General features: G+C 42.4%; 2 protein-coding genes across 3 annotated transcripts; one reads left to right on the forward strand and one right to left on the reverse strand.

The window, feature by feature from the left end:
• Positions 1-1699: 1699 nt before the first annotated feature.
• nxf1b (nuclear RNA export factor 1b) lies at positions 1700-13078 on the forward strand. 2 transcript variants are annotated; one of them, XM_084450469.1, is made up of 21 exons: positions 1700-1838; positions 2447-2648; positions 2770-2911; positions 3117-3200; positions 4688-4792; positions 4931-5011; positions 5422-5491; positions 5594-5682; positions 6346-6453; positions 6786-6895; positions 9691-9727; positions 9870-9941; positions 10050-10105; positions 10263-10370; positions 10521-10579; positions 11545-11660; positions 11769-11811; positions 11977-12049; positions 12153-12335; positions 12661-12721; positions 12914-13078. In XM_084450469.1, exons 1-21 carry the CDS (start codon positions 1805-1807, stop codon positions 12950-12952), a joined length of 1872 nt encoding a protein of 623 aa, XP_084306595.1. In that variant the 5' UTR covers positions 1700-1804; the 3' UTR covers positions 12953-13078. The 2 variants fall into 2 exon arrangements, with proteins under 2 accessions (XP_084306595.1, XP_084306596.1); XM_084450470.1 differs by lacking the exons at positions 12153-12335; positions 12661-12721; positions 12914-13078 and having other exon boundaries at positions 11742-11811; positions 11977-11992.
• Positions 13079-13346: 268 nt separating this feature from the next.
• Positions 13347-16368, reverse strand: prdx5 (peroxiredoxin 5). The gene is made up of 6 exons (XM_084450571.1): positions 16177-16368; positions 14817-14951; positions 14583-14714; positions 14045-14083; positions 13889-13953; positions 13347-13751 (listed from the first exon to the last, which is right to left on the reverse strand). The coding sequence occupies exons 1-6, from the start codon at positions 16267-16269 to the stop codon at positions 13643-13645; spliced, it is 573 nt and encodes a 190-aa protein (XP_084306697.1). The 5' UTR covers positions 16270-16368; the 3' UTR covers positions 13347-13642.
• Positions 16369-25416: the final 9048 nt, after the last annotated feature.

Raw genomic sequence — 25416 nt, forward strand, 5'->3', positions numbered from 1 at the left:
CGGGAGACAAGTCAATGCAGGTGTACGCCCCTTTGTGAACTGGATTACGGACTACCTGACCGGCAGGCATAGTATGTGAGGCTTCAGGGCCATATCAGAGAGTGGTCACTGGAGCCCCTCAAGGGACTGTCCTGTCGCCCTTCCTGTTCACTCTCTACACCTCGGACTTCAGTTACAACTTGGAGACGTGCCACCCAGTACTCGGACAACTCTGCTTTTGTTGGATATGTAAGAGGAGGACAGGAGGATGAATACAGAGGCCTACTAGAAGACTTTGTTGAGTGGTGTGCGCATAATCACCTGCAGCTCAACGTGGGGAAGACAAGGGAAGTGGTTATGGACTTAAGGACGGAAGGAAGAAAGCTCTGGCTTCAATCAGCTCTCTCCATTGCAGCATGTTGCGCCTCTCCCCATGACAGGTTCATCTTTAACAGCCCCTGTGTCCCAGTTCTGTGCCAAGTGGTTTTGGGCCTCCCAGGTTTGTTGTGGCATCGTCATTATTTTTCGAGGTATTTTTCGAGGCTTCTTCAACTGCCATACAACTCTGCATAGAGTTGGTTTCGAGGTTTCAAAACCCATAGGGTTTTGAAAAGGAATAGGCGTTTCTGCTTTCTTGAGTGGCTTTGAAATGTTTATTTGACACTATTCGACACACAAATATGAGTGCCAAGCGCCGCCAACTTGGCGACTATTTAAAAGTCAAAATTTCCTATGTTGGTAGAAAGGACTGTGGTAGCAGATGCTACGTCATCAGCGCACTCACAGTTCCTGAGAAGGGCTAGTTGTAGCTAAGACTACATTATTATATTGCACTATACTTTAGATTGTGATTCTTGCACTTTGCCTTCAGCACTAGATTATGCTCTTAGTCACTTGTTTGTTTTAGAAAGAAGATGCACTTGTGAGTTCTGGCAAGTAGTAGTACATTGACTCTTCCTACGTTAAATGCAATTATTGTTAGTCGCTTTGGATAAAAGCGTCTGCTAAATGACTGTAATGTAATGTAATGTAATGTAAGACTAGGAGTTAGCTAGCACACACAGATAGCTAACTCAGGACTCACCTTTCTTTTTAAAGAAATGTGTCAATTGTTGTTTTCCCTCATCTCTCTTTCTTTCACTTTCCTTTCTTTCTTTTCTCTTTTGGAAGCCCGGTTTACACTTCTTAGGTAAAGGCATTATCTAGGTTGTTTTTCACTCTCACAGAGTCAGACTGCAATGTACAGTGACTGAGTGAGTAGTCTCTAGCCATCTCCAGTGAGCTTGTCAAGTTATAGTGGACTAAACCATTTTGTTCATTTTCTAAGGCGTGCCAGCGGCCTCAGAGAATCTCCAAAAATCTTTTTTGGGGGGGATACAAATTTCAGTCTCTCAACTGATGTATTCAACCAATTTATATTTAGTTATGACACTTATAACTTAGAAAAGCAGAAACATAAAAATCCAAACAAAAACAAACTCAATTCAAGGCTTTTGGAAGCCCCTCCCCCCTCTCTTGGGGCCCTGGGTGGTCTGTACCAGCAGACCCCAGTCCGACCATAGTAATAATATGTCTATGAGTCCGACGGCCCTGGACAAACGATATACTAGGTGCTGGCTTTTACAGCCATGCACAAAAAGATGGTTGCACATGCGCAGTGCCCACTGCTCAGACAAAACAGCACACGCAACAGCGCGATCGCGCACGCGGACAAGGCATCCTAGCAGCAACAGTGAGCTGCTAACGTTAGCTGGCTAGCTAGGTCGGAAATACGCAGAAATAGTTTACGGGCTAATATTCGTCCCTTGGCGCTTGGGTCCTGAGTATGTCAACAGCTGACGATTCGCGTTTTATCAACGGTATGTGGAGTGACTTAACGTTCGACGTAGTTCAGTTCGACTAATAGTTTAGCTTTAGTTAGCCAGCTAGCTAGTTTGCTTGCTAACTTTAGCTGGTAATTTGAAAGCTAGCTAGCTAACGTTAGCTGCTGGAATTGAACACGTTCTAATGAAGAACTAGTCGTGATCACTAATGTTAGTTTTGTTACTACGTGTATATCACGCACTTATTTCATGTTGCTAGCTAAGTTAGTTAGCCTAGATTATGTCTCTGTTCACGCAGCGCTAGCGAGTTAGCTCGCCTGAACAGGTTAACTAGCTAACGTAGCTGACCAACACATGGAACATTCCCTGGCCTGTGTAGTCTGAGCTTCAACTTATTTTTTTTCTTAACTTGGCTGGGTACTTAGCTTTTTTAAATGCTATATTAGCTTGCCATACAATAGATCATTGCTGTAGCTAACTTAGCGATGTTAGCTGGTTGACAGAATAATACCCGAAAACAGCAGGTTGTATGCCAGCTAGCACGTTTAGCCATGCTGCCTGATCCCTTTGCGTTGGGGTATCAAATGTTGTTCACAGTTGTTACACTTTGCATTGGACCAATGTGGTGACCCGTTACTCACCAGATCATGATGACCGAGTGGGAGTGCAAAAGATTCGCAATCGCAAGGGCAGGGGGCCATTCAGGTACAGCGAGGAGCCAAGACCGAGGCGTGGAGGTCAAAGAGGTGGCGGCAGCGGCCCAGGTCCCAGAGCAAGGTTTGCAGATGATGATGGAGACGTGGCCATGATGGACAGCAACTCCCAGGATGGTTCCTCTCAAAGATTGTGAGTATATATCCATTGTGTCTGATAAATTAGCCAGTCATTAGTGATGTGTGAGATTGGTACGGTATAGTACTGTACTGATCACTGTAGTGATCCTTGTTCTCTGTTTTTCACCAAACAGTAATCCTTACGGGAGGTCAAATCGCCGTGGTGGAGGTGATCGCTATGATCGGGGACGCAGAGGAGGAGGACACAGAGGCCGTAATAACAGAGGAGGAGGGGATGGAGGAGGAGGTGGTCGCAAGACCTGGTTCAGGATGTCTGTAAGTCTGCTTCAGTCGCTCATACTGCCCTTTGGACTAGAGCGTCAAGGATTATGATAATTAATAATTGCGTGTCCAGCTTTTGGTTGTCAATTACGCATGGGACTATGATCTGAGGAATCATGAATCATTTGACTGCACAGATTATTGGCCTATGTAATGATATGATACTTGTACTGTGTATGTGAACTTTCAACACTTACAGATCCCTTATGGAAAGAAATATGATAAAGAATGGCTGTTGAAGGCACTTCAGAACCTCTGCACCATGCCGTTCACCCCAGTACACGTAAGTCACTGTTGAATGACTGGGCAAAACTTGATTTATTTTATATCTCAAGATACAGACGGGTGACAAATTAAAGGAAAAACCTGAATAAATGGGTGGAGAAACATAACAAATGCCGATGCTTCCATATAGGTGTTCTGCATGATACAATTAACATCCTATCGTGCACTGTAGCATGTATAAAAATGCTGGGCAAACCCAGTTGACCTTGATTTTGGATCAAGATGGCAGGAGGAAAAGTGACTTTGAAAGAGGGTTCATTATGGGGCAGGAGCTTCAGTCACAAAGATTGCTGCTCAACTGGCTAGCTGCTAGTGTTTCAATAGGAACAGTGACTAAAGTGACCTCTGCATTTAGATCTACTGTATGGGAAATACATCAGTATAATAGGAAATTGGTCAAAAGCGACAATTCTATGGTCTACAGAGATTTTGGGAAAAAATGATAAGGTCAGATGAGTCATCCTTTACCATATTCTGAACAAGTGGGTGAGTGCATGTGAGGCGTTCACCAAGAGAACAGTACAGGCCTGAATGCTTGACCCCTCAGAGGGAAGGGTCTCTGCAAATCAATACAAAGTTATTCTGAGTGATCACCTTTATCCTACGATGAAACATTTCTATCTTGATGGGAGTGGTCTCTTCCAAGATGACAATGCCCCCATCCACAGGGCACGAGGGGTTACTGAATGGTTTGATGAGTAGGAAAATTATGTGAATCATATGCTATGGCTTTTGCAGTCACCAGATCTCAACCCAATAGAACACCTATGGGAGATTTTTGACCGACGTGTTAGATCTCTCCACCATCATCAAAACACCAAATAAGGGAATATCGTCTGGAAGAATATGTGCCATCCCTGCAGCAGAGTTCCAGAGACTCATAGAATCTATGCCAAAGCGCACTGAAGCTGTTCTGACAGCTTGTGGTGGCCCAACACCTTACTTGGGACCCTTTCACACCTACGTTGTTTAGTCCGGACTTTCAGACTTTCCAGTTTGATCCGAACCAAATTGACAGGTGTGAAACCTCCTGGACCACGGTGCGCGGATCAAAGACTCGGTCTTTGATCCGACCTCAAGAGGTGGTCTTGGCTCGAACCAAGGTTCGCTGCTGCCTAATGTGAAATCAAAGGTTCGCACTTTCGGATCAAATAGACGGCATGCATCCACAAACCAATCAGTGTCAAGTATAGGGAGACACACCCCCATGCAAGCGATGACGACATAATGTAGGTCTGCCACCAAAAATCCTTTGGTCCGCTGGTGTGAAAGCGAAAGTTATGGAACTAATCAATAAAAAATAACAAATGTGAAAGCACCAAACGGGATTCTGGTTCGGACCTTGGTCTAGACCTTTAGGTGTGAAAGCGCCCTAAGACATTTTATGTTGGTTTCTCCTTTAATTTGTCACCCATCGGTATCCTTTCATAATAATTTAACATTTTGTGAACTTCTCCTTTAACTTTATCCTTCTCTTTTCCAAAGTACCACATTGAGGGCAACCGAGCGCAGTTCTACATCGAAGATTCCACTACTGCAAATGCGCTGACCAAAGTATCACGGAAGATCACAGACAAAGAAGGCTACAAGGTCCTACTCCCACTTAAATTACACTTATAATATAGTTTATGTATTTCAGAAAGACTTGCAGTTTGCATAAAGTCACATAAACCAGTTTCCTTTTGATTATTGACATGCAGTTTTTCTTTAAACTCCTTCTCTTTCTAGGTGACTGTAATGATGTTCCCCTGTTCGGCACCCACATTTCTTCAGACTGAACTAAAGCCAGAGGATTTGGAACATTTGAAGGTATTCATGTGTGCTGGAGTGATGGTTTTACCTTTAATTGTATTTGGGTCAATTACGTCTAATGTCATGCAGTGCAATGTTGATTTTATTTTATTTTTTTCCAAAAATGTGGTATTCAAAATAAAATTGTATTTTTTTCTTGGTGGTTATATTTTTGCCAGTCTACGCAAGGATATATAAACTTGTGATTATGAAAAATGGACCCAAAAATCATTTTTCGAGGGGGCACTGCATTACCTTATACGCCATTGACCCATTTAAATAAGCCAAGTTATTAGTTGGGGCTGATTAGCTTTTTATTAACTGACAATTTTGTGAGGCTATTTGTTCTTCATGCACAAGCTATTGAAAACAATACCTTTATTGAAATGTAATGTAAGGGTGCCTGCAAAATCTTTGTTTCCTCACAGCAATGCATGGCTAAACGGTTTGACGGCTCTCAACAAGCACTTGATTTGAACAACATCCAGATAGACCCAGGTAAACACACACATTCACTATTCAGCATGAATGATATACAACATCAACTCAATTAGCGTCTTAAACTCCCATGCCACACTGTCTTTGCACACATGTTCACAGATCTGGTGTCTCAGAACATTGATGTGGCGTTGAACAGGAAGAACTCTATGCAGTCTGTAATGAAGATCATTGAAGAGAACATTCCAGATGTAAGTTTGAATTTCAACTCAGCACTGGCATAATTTAGAGCATTGTATGAAATGCTAAGACATTGAAGCACAGTAAATTAATCACGGTCAAACAAAGTAAATTCTGATTAGAGGTCAATAAATAATAATTAATCATTCATTGTATTTATAAAGCACTTTTTATTGTGAGATAAGTGCTGGAACAATAACAGCAGAATAGTGACAGAGAATTAATATATAAAAAATATCCACATTACTTACAAAAAGCTTTTCTAAATGCGTAGGTCTTCAGACCAGTCTTAAAAGAAGTCAGAGTCTGTGGTGCGCTCAGCTTGTCAGGGAGGGTATTCCGAATGCAGGGGGGCAGCTGAGCAAAAGGCCCGGTCTCCCATAGAGCAGAGCTTATTCCTGGAGGTATAGAGAAGCAGGCTGTTTCCAGATCGAAGATTGCAGGAGAGGTCTAGTGGAGTGAGAGTTATTTAAGGTAAGGAGGTGTATATTACCATAGGTGCAATTGAATGTCAGAATAAGGGTTTTGAAATCAGTCCTTTAGGAGACAGGGAGCCGGTGCAAAGATGCCAGGATAGGGGTGATATGGGTATATTTCCGCACTCTCATCAGGATGTTCTGGATGTGCATGACCCACGATTGATCCCTCTTGCTGATCCCTGCTCCCTCCCATAGCTTGTGTGTCTAAACCTCAGCAACAACAAATTGTTCAAGCTGGATGATATGGCAGAGCTGGTCCGCAAGAGTCCTAACCTGAAGACACTCAACCTCTCCCACAATGAGGTGAGGAGACTGCGCCTGAGTCTGGCACGGTGGTTAAGGACTGGAACAACAGGCTGCTGATTTACTGTATATGCTTGCTTGTTTGGAGATGATACTGTTATCCTCATGTGGAAATACCAACATGCACACTCTCACACTGTTGTGGTGCTGGTAGTAAATCCCCTTAAAAGTGTCAAATGTAGAATAACGTCCTCACTATCATAGAATCTCAGAATTATAGAACCTCAGAATTGACTGGATGCACAAGATCTGTCCGTTTTTCACATCGACCACATCTGTCTTTTCTTTCTCTGTATCATGATTCATTAGTTGATTCACTGTTGTCATTCCAGCTAAAGACAGAGCGTGAGTTGGACAGGCTGAAAGGTCTGAAGCTGGTGGAGCTGTGGCTGGAGAGGAACCCTCTCTGCGACTATTTCAAAGACCAGGCTGCTTACATTAGGTTAGTCTGTGCTCCGGACAGGTGGGTGGGTACTCTGTTCACAGTAGTTACAGTAGACAGTAGGGCTAAATGAGATAGCTCTGGCTATGCGAGACTAGTGTCTGTTATACTATACTTATTGGGGTTGGAGGATGTGGGGGAATGCATGTATATTAGGAAACTCCTCACCTGTAGGATGCAACATGCTGTTTTTATGGATAAAATGGTAGTTATGAGTGATCTGGCCCAGGAGGAATCTGACCTGTGGGCCCCTTCGTCCCTACATCTTTCTCTATCACATGCACCATGTCTGTTCAAACCGGTGATTAATTACATCAACAATCTGGATGTTTAGATGTGTAGCTTTTACACCATTCTGTGCATTACACAACAGTAAACAATGCCAAACACAAAATTACACATTTCCTGTGATTGTCACACATGTGTATTGCTGCTAGGGAACCCACCCTATTAATTTTCAACTCCAAACCTGGCAGTGTAACTTGTTATATTTAAGATGCCACCCATGCCCAGCTCTAGATGTAGGCTCAACTGTATGCACTCTTGTTTCATCTCTCAACCTATCTCACTTTATTTCTCTCTCTGAAACTAATAGCTTTTCGTTTCTCTGCATCTGTGTTCTGCAGTGGAGATGAGACTGAACCCCTACATGCATCGAGCTATAATATCTTATGAATATTCGTACCATTTTCATTTCTGGAGGCACTCGTTTAAACACAATTATACTGATTGCTGACTACAGCGTTGTGGCCGATTGTCCGAAACCCCAAACTATGGCAAGAGCTTGTATTAATACACAGTCTTTGTGGAACAAAGAATCATGTGAGACCCCTATAGAAAATACTGCTCAGTGGACCGCTGGCACCTCCTCCTCTCCACCCCCCAAATACTGGGCATTGAAATGGCGCAAGTGTTGAAGGCTGGTTAGCCAAAGACGGGTAAGACCCCACCTCCAAATACAGGGGCAACCTAAGGCAGGCACAGTCACGCACTTTGCGACCTCATGTTGAACAGCACTTGCGATGCTGGATGAAGAAGACATGAATGCAGATGAAGAGGATGCTGAAGACATGCATTAAAGGCTGGGGGGTTAAGGAGAGAGAGTATTCTTAAATTGAAGAGCCATGCCAAGCAGAGTCCCTTAGCAGTTTTTCAATGGTTCTCTCAGATGCATAACTTGCCTGTACTTGGAAGCTTCCTTATGTCACAAGCTGGCGGGCCGGTCCTCAGTGGCTAACAACCAGAGGAGGAGAAAGGCTTTGAGAATGAGGGACAACACTTTGCTATGAGCATGCAGACCTGCGCTTATTTGACAATGGTCATGCCTAGGACACTCTTAGGGCTCTCTACCATTACCATTCATTTCAACTTAGTCTCATAAAAATATTAACAAAAGCACTAAAGGACCTTTGTGTATCTTCCCTTTTTGTATATTTACCCCATACAATTGTACAATTTAAAAGGGGTGGTCCAAATATCTATCAACGATACATTAATCAATACATTAATAATAATCTAGCAGTTCAATAGCAGTAGGGGTTTTCAGTGCTCACCTTCAGTGTTCTGTCATTCCTTTTAACATTTTACACAGTAAACTCAGTGCCTGCTTCATCTGGAAGAGATGCTTTGCATTTTATCTGGTCTCTTCCCCATGTTTAGTGTAGGCCATACAATCACTCTTTATCGTATGCTGGGCTCAAATAGAGTTTTAGTTAGAGCTTTGGTGAAATACAGTAATCCATTGTTTTCTAATAGACGGTGTTAGGATTGTAAGAAGCTGCACAGTGGCTGGCTGGATGAATCACCTGTATGTATGTGCGAAGTTGCTCCTTCATTTCAAACTCTCATCTCCTCTTCATCTCTTGGCTTGTTCACATTGCTTCTTTCTATAATTGTTGGTCAGGTACTGTATGAGTGTGTATGTAAGACAGATGTGCATAATTTATACTAATTTATCGTAATAGTCACTTTCAATCATATTGGTCACTGCACAGGCCACTCAGACTGACCAATCCACTCCTCTAAGTGGTGAAAAAGCATTGATTTGTTTCTTGGTTGTATGAGCCAACCAGCGTTTACCCCTCACACCCCCACACTACACCTACCACGCTCCCTCCAGACTGCGTGTGAGTGTGTATCGGCAAGTAGGGGGGACGGTAAGTATCGCAGAGGGGTGAGTACTATGTTGAAGGAAGAGGGTTGGATTGGGATGGCAGAATTATAATAACAATGATGAACTATTGAAGGATAAACCACTTGAGATTAATAATCTCATTTTCAAGGGGGTCCTTGAAACAGATACACCAACAGTAACACAAATCAAAAGAAAATTACACACACACAACTACGGAATTACTCTGTTTCTGTTTGTTTTTTTCAGCATTATGCAACTCTACTTGGGATAAAGATTTGTTATACTAAAAAAGGATTACCAAAGTCCTTTAGTGCCAAGTGACTCCCTTCATTTTACCTAACTGCCAGGACAAGGAAAGCAACCAGTTTGAGGAGTTTCATGTTAGATAAATAGATAGAAGATAGATTACTTTATTGCCCTTTTACAAGTAATGTGTTGCCGCATCTATACATCGCCTCACAAGAACACAACATAGATACAGTATACTTATCACCATACCCTCGACATGCTACGTGGTGCGAGATAATGATGTGAGTGCATGAGCCTATGTTTGTGTGTTAGGGTTAGTGATCTTCAGGGATGTGACGGCTAGATACAGGGTATATTAGGTATCACTAATTCCTCTCTCCTCTTGTCTTCTGTCTTTGTGAATGTGGGACAGTGCTGTGAGGGAGCGGTTTCCCCGTCTTCTGAAACTGGTAAGCAATTAGAGTATTTGATTTTAACGAATTCCCTCTTCCCTCGAGTGTTCAATAATGTGCCATTGTGAAGGCCTGCTTTTTTTTGTTTTGGGGTTGTAAGTTTTGTTTTCTGCCTTTCCTGTTCTCTCCGTCTCACTAGGATGGTCACGATCTCCCCGCGCCCATCGGCTTTGATGTGGAGGATACTCCTGCTGTCCTTCCGCCTTGCAAGGTAACACACAGACAGAATGTGTACTGCTAGACATCACACTGTTATTCCTGCATGTCTCCAAAAGTCATCCACACATACTTTATCTCAAACTTTTGTCTGTTATTTCAGCCCAGTTACTTTGGCTCTGAAGAGATAAAGGCCCCTATCCAGGGCTTCCTACAACAGTGAGTTTCCCTTTCCTTTTTGTTTATGAAAAAGAGACCATTAATATAGACAAATGCTTACACAATATGCTAAGCATGATTTGAGGTACATTTAGATGCAGTGTTTTTAGGTTTCATGTATATCTGGTTGATTTGCTTAAAATTGCTGCATGTACAGGTACTACAGTGTGTATGACTCCGGAGACAGACAGCCCTTGTTAAATGCCTACCACGACGGAGCGACCTTCTCCCTAAACATCCCCTTCACCATGCAGAATCCCTCCAGGTACATCTCGGCTAATGGTCAACATCTCTTGTGCCCAATTGTATCACAAAGATGTGTCTCTACTTAAAAAAACAAAAAAACAATCAATATCTATTTATTTATTTTTAAATCAAAATGTCTTAATTGTGGTGTAACTGTCTGTGTTTCTAGGTGCAGTCTTGGGGAGTATCAGAAAGACAGTCGCAATCTTAAAAAGATCAAAGATCTCAGTAAGTCTAGTCAGTTTTTGACAGCTCTTAAAGGAGTAGTAAAGGGGAAAATCATGTTTAGGCCTGTTTTAAGGTTACTTATGATCATATACAATGGTTCAGATCAAAAAGTTGACAACTAGCACTTTTGAGAAAGTCTGATAATTGCTCTACCACCGTTTGGTCATACAATGGATGTGGGTGGGCACCGTGAAAAATCATTCAAATAACATGTTAAACTCTCAATTTCAAAGACAAGAAACTCACCTAGGTGTTAGTTGGCGTTCTGACAATAGCTACCGTAAGTAGTTCCGCTTTCTGAATCCCCTCTGCGGATTGATCTACACATCTACAACGGTCGCGTCAATACAAGTCAATGGATTTCATAAAATGATCAGTAAAGTCCTACAGGATTCATACTTTGCGGCGAATTTGATGTCAGAACACCAATGGACACCAATTACCCCCTCAGTGAACTTCTTGTCTTTGAACTCGAGAGTTTGACATGTTTTTGAATGATTTTTCACAGTGCCCACCCACATCCATTGTATGACCTAAACGGTGGTAGAGCAATTATCAACTTTCTCAAGTGCTAGTTTTGTCAACTTTTTGATCTGAACCATTGTATATGATCACAAGTGACCTTAAAACAGGGCTAAACATGATTTTACTCCTTTAAAGACGGAATGAAATAAAAAATGTGGTACTTTTTTCGCCAAATATTTTTCAAAATTTCAGTTTCGTTGTAGACTTATATCAAATCCTATGATTTTTTTCTTCCCAAGTGCTTATGTCAGCAATGCAAGAGCAAGGTCAACCAATAATCTCACGACTGTTACTGTTTCAGCTGGACTTTAACTAATGAAAAAGGGATCTGAACGGCACTGTTGTAACTGTTAAAGCTTTCTACTGTGTATGAGATGTGAAACATTGAGATTGTAGTAACTGATGTTCTTTGTTGAATCCCCTCCTCTGCATCTATCCAGCTTCACGGTTTCGCTTACTCAAGCACACACGTCTGAATGTGGTGGCCTTCTTGAACGAGCTGCCCAAAACACAGCACGATGCTGCATCACTCAACGTGGATGTCAACACCATGACTGTGAGTCCATTCAGCACACAACCATTATTATTCTGGTTAAGCTCATTGTCCTGCAGCACAATCATGAGTTAATTATCCCAGTCTCAACCTCCCTCTCTCTCTAAATAGAACACATTACTGGCCTTTACAGTCAGTGGAATCTTTAAAGAGGGTAAGTTGTTTCTTTATGTAGTATACAGATGAATGTTGTTCATACATGTATTCCTGACTTCATCCTTGGTGCATAATCTTGGAGTCGGCAGTAACATTTCACTTTGACTGTACATGTACGTTACATGTGACAAAGAAATCTTGAATCTTGTCTCCCCCCCCCCAGTGGAAGGGAAATCCAGGGACTCGGTCAGAGCCTTTTCCAGAGTATTTGTCACAGTCCCGGGAGGAGGTTCAAGGTAATCAGATAAAACATTCGAATCAAACTACAGACAGAATTCTTGATTGGATTTTTGTGTGTGTATTTTATCCATCATCCCTTTATGCCCTTCTACTGTTCAGTCTTTGCATCGTGAACGACGAGCTGTTTGTACGCAACGCGTCGACGGAGGAGATTCGCCGTGCCTTCGTGGCGCCGGCCCCCACCCCCTCCAGCAGCCCGGTGCCCACCCTCACGGCCCCCCAGCAGGAGATGCTTGCCGCCTTCTCCCTCAAGTCCGGCATGAACCTGGAGTGGTCCCAGAAGTGAGTGGTGCACCGTTTCCACACCTGGGATGAAATGCTTTTTACATTTTCTTTGTTAATTTATTGCATCTGTCTGGAATGTCAGGTGGGTGGAGTTTTTATTTTTGGGGAACAGCCCATCGGTTCCATTGTGTCAGATAAGAGCAGTCAGGGACACAAGTAATTGAAATGATGTCAAATAGTATTTTGACCTAAATGTGACCGTTACCTGGCATTAGATTTGAATGTATAAGTTATCTGAACTTTTTTGGAAAGGTGTGTGTGTGTGTGTGTAGAAACAGTGTTGCTTTTGGTCAGTTCTGATCCATCAATCTCGCCGTCTCAGGTGCCTATTGGACAATCAGTGGGACTTCAACAGAGCTGGGCAGATATTCACAGACCTTAAGGTAATGAGAAATGCCTCATGAACAATACCGTCCAAATGCTTTGATCCAGATCTTCATCCTATCCATTGCTGTTTGTATAAATCCCTACCTCAGAGTGTTGATCGAGATGTCATAAATCTGCTGAGCATTATAGGGCTTACTGTGAACTCTGCTATCATCTAGGGTTCACTGTGAACTCTGCTCTCTCCTCAGGCCCAAGGAAAGATCCCAGATGTCGCTTTCATAAAGTGAAGACTGAAGAGGCCTCTTGTAAAAAATATTTTTAAATTGTTGCCATTTTTTCCTTTTTGTTCTTAAATTCTCTCCTTTGAAGAGAACTCAATGATTTTCTCCCTGATTTGTGTACTGATTATGATTAAAATTGATACACGTATTTGTTCATGTAATACTATGTCAAGTGCTACAAGTTGGTGAATTGTGTGCACAAGTGGTTGAGTGTACCTTTGAATATGTCCATGTTGCAGGGTAAAGTGTCTATTTATGAAAACGGCTAATGTGCAACATTTTGGGCTCATGAATCCTAGCCATTTACCTGCTCCCTGGAATAGGAGATTCAAACGATCTGTCATATTAACCTAAAACGCATGTACTCACACTTAAGCAAACTAGATATAATATTGCTCACAGCAAACTTTATTCGGTAACAGACACTACAGGGAGGTGTGCAATAAGCTGAGGGTGCTAACCAGGTCACAATTGTGTGTACAAATTCTCTTCCATTCCTGCCTGATCTGACTAGTGTAATACCATGTGACTAGTGTAATACCATGTAACATGAGTATTTGTACACCATCTTCAAGACTGATCAAGTCTTAGAGTGACCGGTGAGAATTTCAAGCTACAAAAAAGAAAGCTTAGATAAACTAGTATCAGCAGTGCGCTATCCACGGTTGGTCCTGAAGGTGTCTGGTGTAAACAGGCCTACACCAGGTCAGCGAGGATGTTGGAGGCCAGACTACAGGTGAGGCCGGTGCCGTCAGGCTCCACGTTCACCTTCTTTACAACTCCATCCTCGATTAGCATTGAATACCTAAAATACCAGATAAAACATTCATGTCTTGTGGTTATCCACAATATGTATGAGGAAGGTTCAGAGTAGAAGTTGGATCCAACTAAACATTCTAGAATGTATGTACTTAACCGCATTCTGACATGTAAAAGGTTCACCTCTTAGATCTATGGTTGCCAAGCGCTTGCACGATCTTATCACTGTCTAGCAGCAGGTCCACTGCCTGTGAAGCAAACAACGGAGTTATATATATTCACAACATTAAGACAACTTCAAATTAATCTGGAATGGAGTTGAGGATAGAAGTGTCTAACCTTAGTGAATGCTCCTGTAGGATCAGCCAACATGCGAACCTGCGAAAGAGCGAGGTAGTGTGTGTTAACGTTTAACACGTGTTAACGCTGACATTTCTCTGTCCTTTGTGGCAGACAGTGCTTCATTCTAAGGGAAAGACCAGTTTGTGTGACAAAAATTCCACAGGAACATTCATAGCACACCAGGATCTGTATATAGGTCCTTTAAAAGTGGACTGTTGACAGCCTTGGGATGGAACATTTCTAACTGCTGGGACTATAGGTGACAGGAATACAGCAAGAGCACGCCAAAACTCAACGCCATAACCACTAGTCAAACATTGTTGCAGAAGGCTCGACTGTAGAATGATAATGGATGAGTTTAATTAGGCCTTAACTAAGGGGTGCTGCTTTCACTGCTCACTGAAAGCACTGCTTTCACTGCTTTGTATACAATCACCCTCAGCTCAGGCCTAATTAAACCATTATCCACTTACATTCTACAGATTTAAGCAGATCTGGTTCATAGGACCAGGGGTCTGTAAGCAGGACTGCGTACCTTGCCATCTGCCCCATGCTCCTTTCCCCAGGCAGCCATGACGAATGCATCGTTGACAGCGACGCAAGCAACCTCCTGGACGCCCTTACTCCGCAGCTCCGCGGCCTGCTGCACGAACCCTGGGAGATGCGTCTGAACACGAAGAGACAGCGTTAGGGGTCAAACAGTAGCGCATGTTGTGTTAAGATGTACGTATGTATGAGGTCAGTTGTTATCAGACATCTGAATTGATACCTTGGAGCATCCTGGTGTGAAGGCGCCTGGCACAGCAAAGAGAATGCCTTTCTTCCCCTTAAAAAGCTGGTCCATAGCCACCTTATTTCCTGGCTCGCCCTCCTGAACCTCCACTGCTGGAAGGGCTTCTCCAACCTTGGGTGGGTGTGAGAAGAATAAATACGAGACTGTTCATTCATACTACCGTTTTCATGAGGTACTGCTAGTAGGTAATGGAACCTTGCCACTCCAGGCTACATTCATTGGGGGAACTGTGCGCAGTCGTACACAGAATTTTTAATTGATAGTCAAATAATATTACCAGAGAGATTCAGAGAAATATATAAACACGCTCCTTTCACCAAAGCTCGGAACTCATTCTGGGGCTGTATGGCACATGCACAGTTTAACTCATGTGTAGTTAAACAAAAGCAAACAAGGGACGGTGAATAAAGGGATTTAACCGCTACGTACATTAATGAACAACTGAATACACCCGATAACGATACATCTACCTCAGAAGGAGTAAAACATGCAGCCCTTGGGTTGGTGGAGCGAACCGGTAGTCCCGACCTCGCAATCCGATATACCGGCCGGGTGCGCCTCTGGAATAATGTTTCCCGGTGATGTAACCGTTTATAAAAGCAATAATTCGCTGTTATACAACGGGTTATACACATTGAATAATGATGGATTTTGTAATGAACGGCACAAGCATTGGTATCTAACCAAGTGTCGTCCTGTAGGACTATTAAACCATAGTCACAGTTATAATGCATAGCCTAATAGCCAGAATAAACAATTTAATAAAAAATAAAAAAATGTTTGTAATGACTCAATCATTTACACTTAAGTGTTTTTAAGTCAGATAAACAAGGCACGGTGAGCACGGTGTGGGTACAGATACTAAATTGTGTGACTAACCTATGGGTACAGATATCTTGTGTGACTGCTGTGGGTAACGGTATAGATTACTAATTTGGGTTAACATTAGTAATGTACGTGTTTTTTTCTCCACCATGACACATAGTAAACATTATATAGCTATCAATAAACATAGCAGGGCAATGCATAATATAAATACCCTTCTTTGAAACCCTCATCTGGTAATTCAATCTAGCTAGTAACGTTAGCTACCAGAAAAGGCGACTGCGACCTATTGCCATTGTTTTTCCACGTAATTTAGCAAGCGAGCCAATAAAATGCGAAGTGTGGGTAGGCCTACTAACATTAGCTAGCTAGCGTAGCCTATGCATCGTGAAAAAGAACGCTCCAAATATGTTTTGTGTGGGTATCTCCGTCAAGGTTATACACCGGCGTCTGTGCCCCATTTGGCTAGTACTAGCTAGCTATCTTAGTTAACAAGAGATATATCTATTACCTTGATCGGCATGTTGGCAGTGCGCGTGGTGTGTAACGGTCTGATGCACAGAGCGGCTCGAGACCCTTTAAGAATCACTGAAGTGGCAATCATTGGTCCACGCGCCCCTTCAACGTTGTTTGATAAAGACAGACAAGATGCCTAATGGCTGCTACATAAAGTTACATACTCATCTGTTACCTCAATCACATGACTGCGGTCAAGCCAGCCTTCAATTCGGAAATACAAGTCATGTGGGCCACAGCCAATTCCCCTTTGCTCAAACATTAGCGTCATTACGGTAAATCGTTTTTTCTCTTGGAAGGACTTATCACCGTCGCATTCACCGACAAGTAGTGAAGTCAAATAACGATGGTTTGATTAAAGGGCAATGCTCGTTTTTGACAACCTGGACCTTATTTACGACATATTATAAGAAATTTGACTCACCGAGATCACTTTGGTGTAGTTCGGAGGCCTGTAGAAGAAATTTAAAATCCAGCGCGAGCCAGTAGGCTATATCCATGTAATGACGGTGATGCAGTTTCTCAAAATCTATTTTCGGCCGCTAAACGGTTGTTTTCATCAATCAGATTGGATGAATCGACAGTTGAGATTCCTCAACGCGAGGCATTGTTGTGGGTTTCAAATACGGGGTCTTTAGCCTCTGTAATATGATCTTTACACGCCTTTCCCCACTTGCTCCAGCACGCATGCACACAGGCCAGCGCGCAGACTGGCTATTCTCCGGCTCACATTCTCTGCGCTACGATCGTTGTTGGTGCCGAGAATATTGTCGTCGTCATTCGTCAGCAACAATCCGATCGTAGCGCAGAGAATGTGAGCCGGAGAATAGCCAGTCTGCGCGCTGGCCTGTGCGCATGCGTGCTGGAGCAAGTGGGGAAAGGCGTGTAAAGATCATATTACAGAGGCTAAAGACCCCGTATTTGAAACCCACAACAATGCCTCGCGTTGAGGAATCTCAACTGTCGATTCATCCAATCTGATTGATGAAAACAACCGTTTAGCGGCCGAAAATAGATTTTGAGAAACTGCATTCTCGGTGCCCCGATCACCGTCATTACATGGATATACTGGCTCGCGCTGGATTTTAAATTTCTTCTACAGGCCTCCGAACTACACCAAAGTGATCTCGGTGAGTCAAACTTCTTATAATATGTCGTAAATAAGGTCCAGGGGCCTCATTTATAAACATTGCGTAGAATCCACGTAACTAAGTTAGCTTAGCTAAGTGATTACTAAAATATACGCACAAAAAATCTCCGATTTATAAAACGCTGCGTATCACAACCCATGTTCACTTAGGACACGCCAACGCCAGCTGCCCTTTATAAATCACAATCAACACTTAACTTAGCGCACGTGAACGCGCATTCTGATCACACCCCAATTAACGCCCACAATTGCTGATAAATGGTCAGTGATACACCCCTAATACATATACAACGACATTGGAGCCGAGTGCAAAAGGCAGAAAGAGAAAGAGACATTTAACTGAGTGCGAGGTGGAGGTATTGGTCAATGAGGTAGAGACGCCGCAAAAGGATCTTTTCAGAACGATGATTTCACATGTGCACGACTGATAAGAGCACCTGTTAGGCCTGAGTGGTACCATTTAGATCATAATGAATTATCTATCATGCAGGCTATATTGGCATTCGTTTAGTGCGGTACGCCTTATTAGGTGGCTGCTTATATCCAAACTGATAATCATTATAAGTCTATAGTGTTGTTGCATGGGTAATGGGGTTTGGATCTATATTGCACATAGCCTAATGCTTCACAGGGTGGCCCATGAATAAAAGGCCTAACTTATCAACGTATAAACGGGTCAATTAACAATGACATCCATAACAATGCAAACATGTAGGCCTATGACTACTTAAGGCAAGTATCCCCAATTTAACTGTACGACAGATCTGAGGGTTCTTTGCAGCAGCCAATTTGTGTATTTTCTGGGATATCATGCATTTCACATACTTTCTCAAAACATTCTGTATGCCTATAGAAGCTGCGTGTTCGAATGGATGTTGCGGGATAGCCAAGCACATATTAGAACATCTGTGCCAAGTCCCGGCATATCCAAGGCCCCGTGCGTCATGGCCTACTATAATCCAGCTATATCAGTGCCTGTATCGAGGTCTTGTAAATATATGGGGTCCATGGATGAGTTTCATGTGATTCTATAAAGGGTAATTATTGCTACACACATGACGATTCGGCAAATTAATAATCTAACTTGCTCCCTTGTGTTCTTACAACTTGGAGACGCATCACCATGCGCTGTTTTGCGCACAGCTAATTCTACCAAAGCGGCATGTGAGCATTGGGATGACATGCGTTTTTAGGCCCACATTCCTCGTATGCCTGCTACATGACAATCATAAGACAATATGAGGATATATGATGATGTACAATATAGCCTAATGTAGCCTACAGTTGCCTCAAGTAGGACATTTCCATTCACCGCTCAACATCATTGTAATTGCGGCTTGCCTCAGTGGTCATTCGGGTTTACATAAAAGCCTAATAAAATATAGGCTATAAATACAACATAAATACATTAACGAATGAATAGGTGGATAATTAAACATACGAATAATTAACTAAATAAATGATTAACTGAATAAATATACTTCAACGCCGAATGCAACATTTGTTTGGTGCGGTATAGGCCTTATAGTTGTAGACCATCGACATACGGAATCATTACTATGATAAGCATATAGGCTCGTGTCATGTTGTGTTATCAACGTAATATTTGGCTTTTATTCATAGGCTACTGCCCGTGATGCTTCACGGAATAGCCTATAAATGAATAGGCCTACAACATAACATTATATTATGACACAAATGGGTCAATTCACAGACACATCCAAAGCAATGCCGACATTATTTCGTGATTAGGCTACGGTGGCGATTGATTCCGTTTAAACTGTGTGACACATTGGAGGGTTTCTTGCAGCGACCGATGTATTTATTATTCAATATGTCATGTGTTTCGCAGACTTTCCCGAGTTTCATCTCTCTGCCATCGGAGTCGCGTTTTCCCCTTTCTCCAGAAACGTGCTTATTAGTTAAAGGAGGGTCGAAGTGTGCGTAGAGTTACGCACACCTTCCGCCAACTTATCGCTCAGCTCGTTTTTTATAAATACCGAAAGTTGCGTAGAAAGTTGCTCAGCATGGGTTACGCACGCTTTTGTACTTACGCAACGTTTATAAATGAGGCCCCAGGTTGTCAAAAACGAGCATTGCCCTTTAAAGAAGTGAAAGGCGGTTGTGGTGGGCATTTCAAAATAAAGGACCTCTAAATTGTCATAACTATATTTCCTTAATATTCAGATTAGAAATAAAAGGAAATCGCCCATAATACCGCACCTACTCCAATCCAGAGAGCTAGCAGACCACCCCTGGCTCTGGGTATATCCCAGTGATTTTCAGGACATTCTGATGTGGCATTTCAAAATAAAGGCTCTCTAAACTGTTCTATACAACCTACTGTTTCCTGCAATTTCAGGTTAGGATTAAAAGGAGACCGCCCATAATGCATCAACACTTCCACTTCACAGTACTAGTAGACCACCTCAGGGTGTCACCCAGTGATTGTCAGGACATTCTGATGTGGCATTTCAAAATAAAGGCCCTCTAAACTGTCCTATACGACCTACTGTTTCCTGCAATTTCAGATTAGGATTAAAAGGAGACCGCCCATAATGCATCAACACTTCCACTTCAGAGTACTAGTAGACCACTCAGGGTGTCACGCAGTGATCTTCAGGACATTCTGATGTGGCATTTCAAAATAAAGGCCCTCTAAACTGTCCTATACGACCTACTGTTTCCTGCAATTTCAGATTAGGATTAAAAGGAGGCCGCCCATAATGCATTAACACTTCCACTTCAGAGTATTAGTAGACCACCTCAGGGTGTCACCCAGTGATCTTGAGGACATTCTGATGTGGCATTTCAAAATAAAGGCCCTCTAAACTGTCCTATACGACCTACTGTTTCCTGCAAATTAGGATTAAAAAGAGACCGCCCATAATGCATCAAAACTTCCACTTCACAGTAATAGAAGACCACCTCAGGGTGTCACCCAGTGATTTTCAGGACATTCTGATGTGGCATTTAAAAATAAAGGCCCTCTAAACTGTGCTATATGACCTACTGTTTCCTGCAATTTCAGATGATTAAAAGGAGACCGCCCATAATGCCTCAACACTTCCATGTCAGAGTACTAGAAGACCACCTCAGGGTGTTACCCAGTGATTTTCAGGACATTCTGATGTGGCATTTAAAAATAAAGGCCCTCTTAACTGTGCTATTTGACCTACTGTTTTCTGCAATTTAAAATTAGGATTAAAAGGAGACCACCAATAATGCCTCAACACTTCCACTTCCGAGTACTAGTAGACCACCTCGCGGTGTCACCCAGTGATTTTCAGGACATTCTGATGTGACATTTAAAAATAAAGGCCCTCTAAACTGTGCTATACGACCTTCTCTTTCCTGAAATTTCAGATTAGGATTAAAAAGAGACCGCCCATAATGCATCAACACTTCCACTTCACAGTACTAGTAGACCACCTCAGGGTGTCACCCAGTGACTTTCAGGGCATTCTGATGTGGCCTTTCAAAATAAAGGCCCTCTAGACTGTGCTATATGACCTACTGTTTCCTGCAATTTCAGATGAGGATTAAAAGGAGACCGCCCATAATGCCTCAACACTTCCATGTCAGAGTACTAGTAGACCACCTCAAGGTGTCACACAGTTATTTCCAGGACATTCTGATGTGGCATTACAAAATAAAGGCCCTCTAAACTGTCCTATATGACCTACTGTTTCCTCCAATTTCAGATTTGGATTACAAGGAGACCGCCCATAATGCATCAACACTTCCACTTCACAGTACTAGTAGACCACCTGAGGGTGTCACCCAGTGATTTTCAGGACATTCTGATATGGCATTTCAAAATAAAGGCTCTCTAAACTGTCCTATACAACCTACTGTTTCCTGCAATTTCAGATTAGGATTAAAAGGAGACTGCCCATAATGCCTTAACACTTCCACTTCAGCGTACTAGTAGACCAACTCACGGTGTCACCCAGTGATCTTCAGGACATTCTGATGCAGGATCTCAAAATAAAAGCCTTTTAAAGTGTCAAAAACTGCTTAAATCAGGGTTAAATCAGGATCAAAAGAAAAACACCCATAATGCAACGGCAAAGGCATAATGCCTTTGAATTTGCCCACTCTTTGTATACTTTTTGTTATGTTATTAGGTTGTGATAACTTGTTAACTTGTGATATTCCCACTATTTCTTTCTTTCTTTCTTTCTTTCTTTCTTTCTTTCTTTCTTTCTTTCTTTCTTTCTTTCTTTCTTTCTTTCTTTCTTTCTTTCTTTCTTATTATTCTCCTAAGTGTTTTGGCCCTTAAAGGAGAATGCACAGCGTGCTGGAGCAACGCTTGCATGCTGTGCGCATGCGTGCTGGAGCAAGTGGGGAAGCTATTTTGTTTCTAAAGACGTTTCTAAAGATCATATTACAGAGGCATGTGAAAAACCACAACAAGCCCTCGCTCTATGTAAGCACAACTAGCGATTCATAAAGACAGATTGATGAAAACAACCGTTTCGCAGCAGAAAATAGATTTTTTAGAAGCTGCATTCTCGGTGCCCCGTCCGCCGCCATTACATGGATATACTTGGCTCGCGCTGGATTTTAAATTTCTTCTACAGGCCTCCGAATTACACCAAAGTTATCTCGGTGAGTGAAACGTCTTATAATATGTCGTAAATAAGGTCCAGGTTGTCAAAAACGAGCATTCTCCTTTAACTACTTCTTCATACTTTGTGCTAGAAACTTCATTCAAACTTTAAAATGTTCGTCCTTAGCTGTTTCCCGGATGTATTCAGATTTTTTTGATTTTTTTTTAATAGTTTTTTAGTAATTTAACTTTTAATAGTAATTTTTGTGCCATTGAAACTGCTGGTGGAATGTTCCGTATCATTATGTTTTTAGAGTGGTGGCAGCTGTTGCTTTGAAAATATTCACACATTTTGTAAACTGCTGGCACTCCTACAGTTTTTAAAGCTCACACACATATTATACATCAAAACGTTCACACAACTGTGCTGATTCGTACAATGTAAGTATCTAAGCTGTGTGACTTACCGTTTTTGAGATATGACAATTTGTTCGGCAACTGCGCTCCCCATTGAAACATATGGTGCCACACTAACTTTTGAGCTGCTAATTTTGCATTTTTACCCTTTTTCTAACTTTTTGCCATGGTGTCAATATATAAGCTGTAACATTTATAGTTTTTGCGATAGAGCTGTCTGATGCGGACCATGTCTAGGATCAGCGTGTCAGTTGGGATTAGAGTGGTGGCAGCTGTTGCTTTTTTGAATTTGTGTGAATGTGCAGCCTCTCTTAAAGGTACAGGCACCCTTTTATAACTAATGTGGTAGCACAGAACTCAGCCAAAGTGGAATAGAGACACATGATCTTCACTCCACAGAACCCACTTTTCAGCCCCTGAGTGGGCTAGAGACACACAGTCTTTAATGGTGGATGCATGGAAATTGCCCGGAGGTCACTGTACTGTCCCCGACTAGCTGTGACCCAAGGGGGCGGAGCCTAACCAGTATGCCACTATCCACGCCACGGGCCCCACAACTCAGACCCTGAGTGGGCTAGAGACACACGGTTTTCACCGGTGGAGTCAGGTAGGTGGCCCGGAGAGGGGTACACTGTCCCCGACTGGCTCTGACCTGAGGGGGTGGAGTCTCGCCACCACACCACGGACCCCCCCTGAGTGGCCTAGAGATGCACGGTCTTCGCCGGTGGGTGCATGGAGATTGGCCGGTCTGCAGTAGTACTAGCAGTAGCTGTTACATACAACTGCAGCAGGTAGCCCACCTCACATTTTCTCCAGGAAATGTACTTTCTAGTTTATTTTACTAGAAACTAGAAGACTACACAGTGGTGGTAGGCCCGTCTCAGTATGAATCATAAAGTTTCACGAGATTCTGATGTGCCATTTCAAAATAAAAGCCTTCTAAATTCTAAAAAACTGCTTAAATCAAGATAAAATCAGGATTAAAAGAAAACTACCTCTCAGAATGTCATATAAATCACAGGGTGACACCCTGAAGTGGTCTACTAGTACTGTGAAGTGGAAGTGTTGATGCATTATGGGCGGTCTCCCTTTAATCCTAATCTGAAATTGCAGGAAACAGTAGGTCATATAGGACAGTTAAGAGGTCCTTTATTTTGAAATGCCACATCAGAATGTCCTGAACATCACTGGGTGACACCCTGAGATGGTCTACTAGTACGGTGAGGTGGAAGTTTTGATGCATTATGGGCGGTCTCCCTTTAATCCTAATCTGAAATTGCAGGAAACAGTAGGTCATATAGGACAGTTTAGAGGTCCTTTATTTTGAAATGCCACATCAGAATGTCATATCAATCACAGGGTGACACCCTGAGGTGGTCTATTAGTACTGTGAAGTGGAAGTGTTGATGCATTATGGGCGGTCTCCCTTTAATCCTAATCTGAAATTGCAGGAAACAGTAGGTCATATAGGACAGTTAAGAGGTCCTTTATTTTGAAATGCCACATCAGAATGTCCTGAACATCACTGGGTGACACCCTGAGATGGTCTACTAGTACGGTGAGGTGGAAGTTTTGATGCATTATGGGCGGTCTCCCTTTAATCCTAATCTGAAATTGCAGGAAACAGTAGGTCATATAGGACAGTTTAGAGGTCCTTTATTTTAAAATGCCACATCAGAATGTCATATCAATCACAGGGTGACACCCTGAGGTGGTCTATTAGTACTGTGAAGTGGAAGTGTTGATGCATTATGGGCGGTCTCCCTTTAATCCTAATCTGAAATTGCAGGAAACAGTAGGTCATATAGGACAGTTTAGAGGTCCTTTATTTTGAAATGCCACATCAGAATGTCCTGAACATCACTGGGTGACACCCTGAGATGGTCTACTAGTACGGTGAAGTGGACGTTTTGATGCATTATGGGCGGTCTCCCTTTAATCCTAATCTGAAATTGCAGGAAACAGTAGGTCATATAGGACAGTTTAGAGGTCCTTTATTTTGAAATGCCACATCAGAATGTCATATAAATCACAGGGTGACACCCTGAGGTGGTCTATTAGTACTGTGAAGTGGAAGTGTTGATGCATTATGGGCGGTCTCCCTTTAATCATAATCTGAAATTGCAGGAAACAGTAGGTTGTATAGGACAGTTTAGAGAGCCTTTATTTTGAAATGCCACATCAGAATGTCCTGAAAATCACTGGGTGACACCCTGAGGTGGTCTACTAGTACTGTGAAGTGGACGTGTTGATGCATTATGGGCGGTCTCCCTTTAATCCTAATCTGAAATTGCAGGAAACAGTAGGTCATATAGGACAGTTTAGAGGTCCTTTATTTTGAAATGCCACATCAGAATGTCCTGAACATCACTGGGTGACACCCTGAGATGGTCTACTAGTACTGTGAAGTGGACGTTTTGATGCATTATGGGCGGTCTCCCTTTAATCCTAATCTGAAATTGCAGGAAACAGTAGGTCATATACGACAGTTTAGAGGTCCTTTATTTTGAAATGCCACATCAGAATGTCATATAAATCACAGGGTGACACCCTGAGGTGGTCTACTAGTACTGTGAAGTGGAAGTGTTGATGCATTATGGGCGGTCTCCTTTTAATCCTTATTTGCAGGAAACAGTAGGTTGTATAGGACAGTTTAGAGAGCCTTTATTTTGAAATGCCACATCAGAATGTCATATAAATCACAGGCTGACACCCTGAGATGGTCTACTAGTACTGTGAAGTGGAAGTGTTGATGCATTATGGGCGGTCTCCTTTTAATCCCAACCTGAAATTGCAGGAAACAGTAGGTTGTATAGAACAGTTTAGAGAGCCTTTATTTTGAAATGCCACATCAGAATGTCCTGAAAATCACTGGGATATACCCAGAGCCAGGGGTGGTCTGCTAGCTCTCTGGATTGGAGTAGGTGCGGCATTATGGGCGATTTCCTTTTATTTCCAATCTGAACATTAAGGAAATATAGTTATGACAATTTAGAGGTCCTTTATTTTGAAATGCCACACCACAACCGCCTTTCACTTCTTTAATCAAACCATAGTTATTTGACTTCACTACTTGTCGGTGAATGCGACGGTGATAAGTCCTTACAAGAGAA

The sequence above is a fragment of the Borostomias antarcticus genome, assembly GCF_949987555.1.
Source record: "Borostomias antarcticus genome assembly, chromosome: 15".
NCBI classification, from domain to species: domain Eukaryota; kingdom Metazoa; phylum Chordata; class Actinopteri; order Stomiiformes; family Stomiidae; genus Borostomias; species Borostomias antarcticus.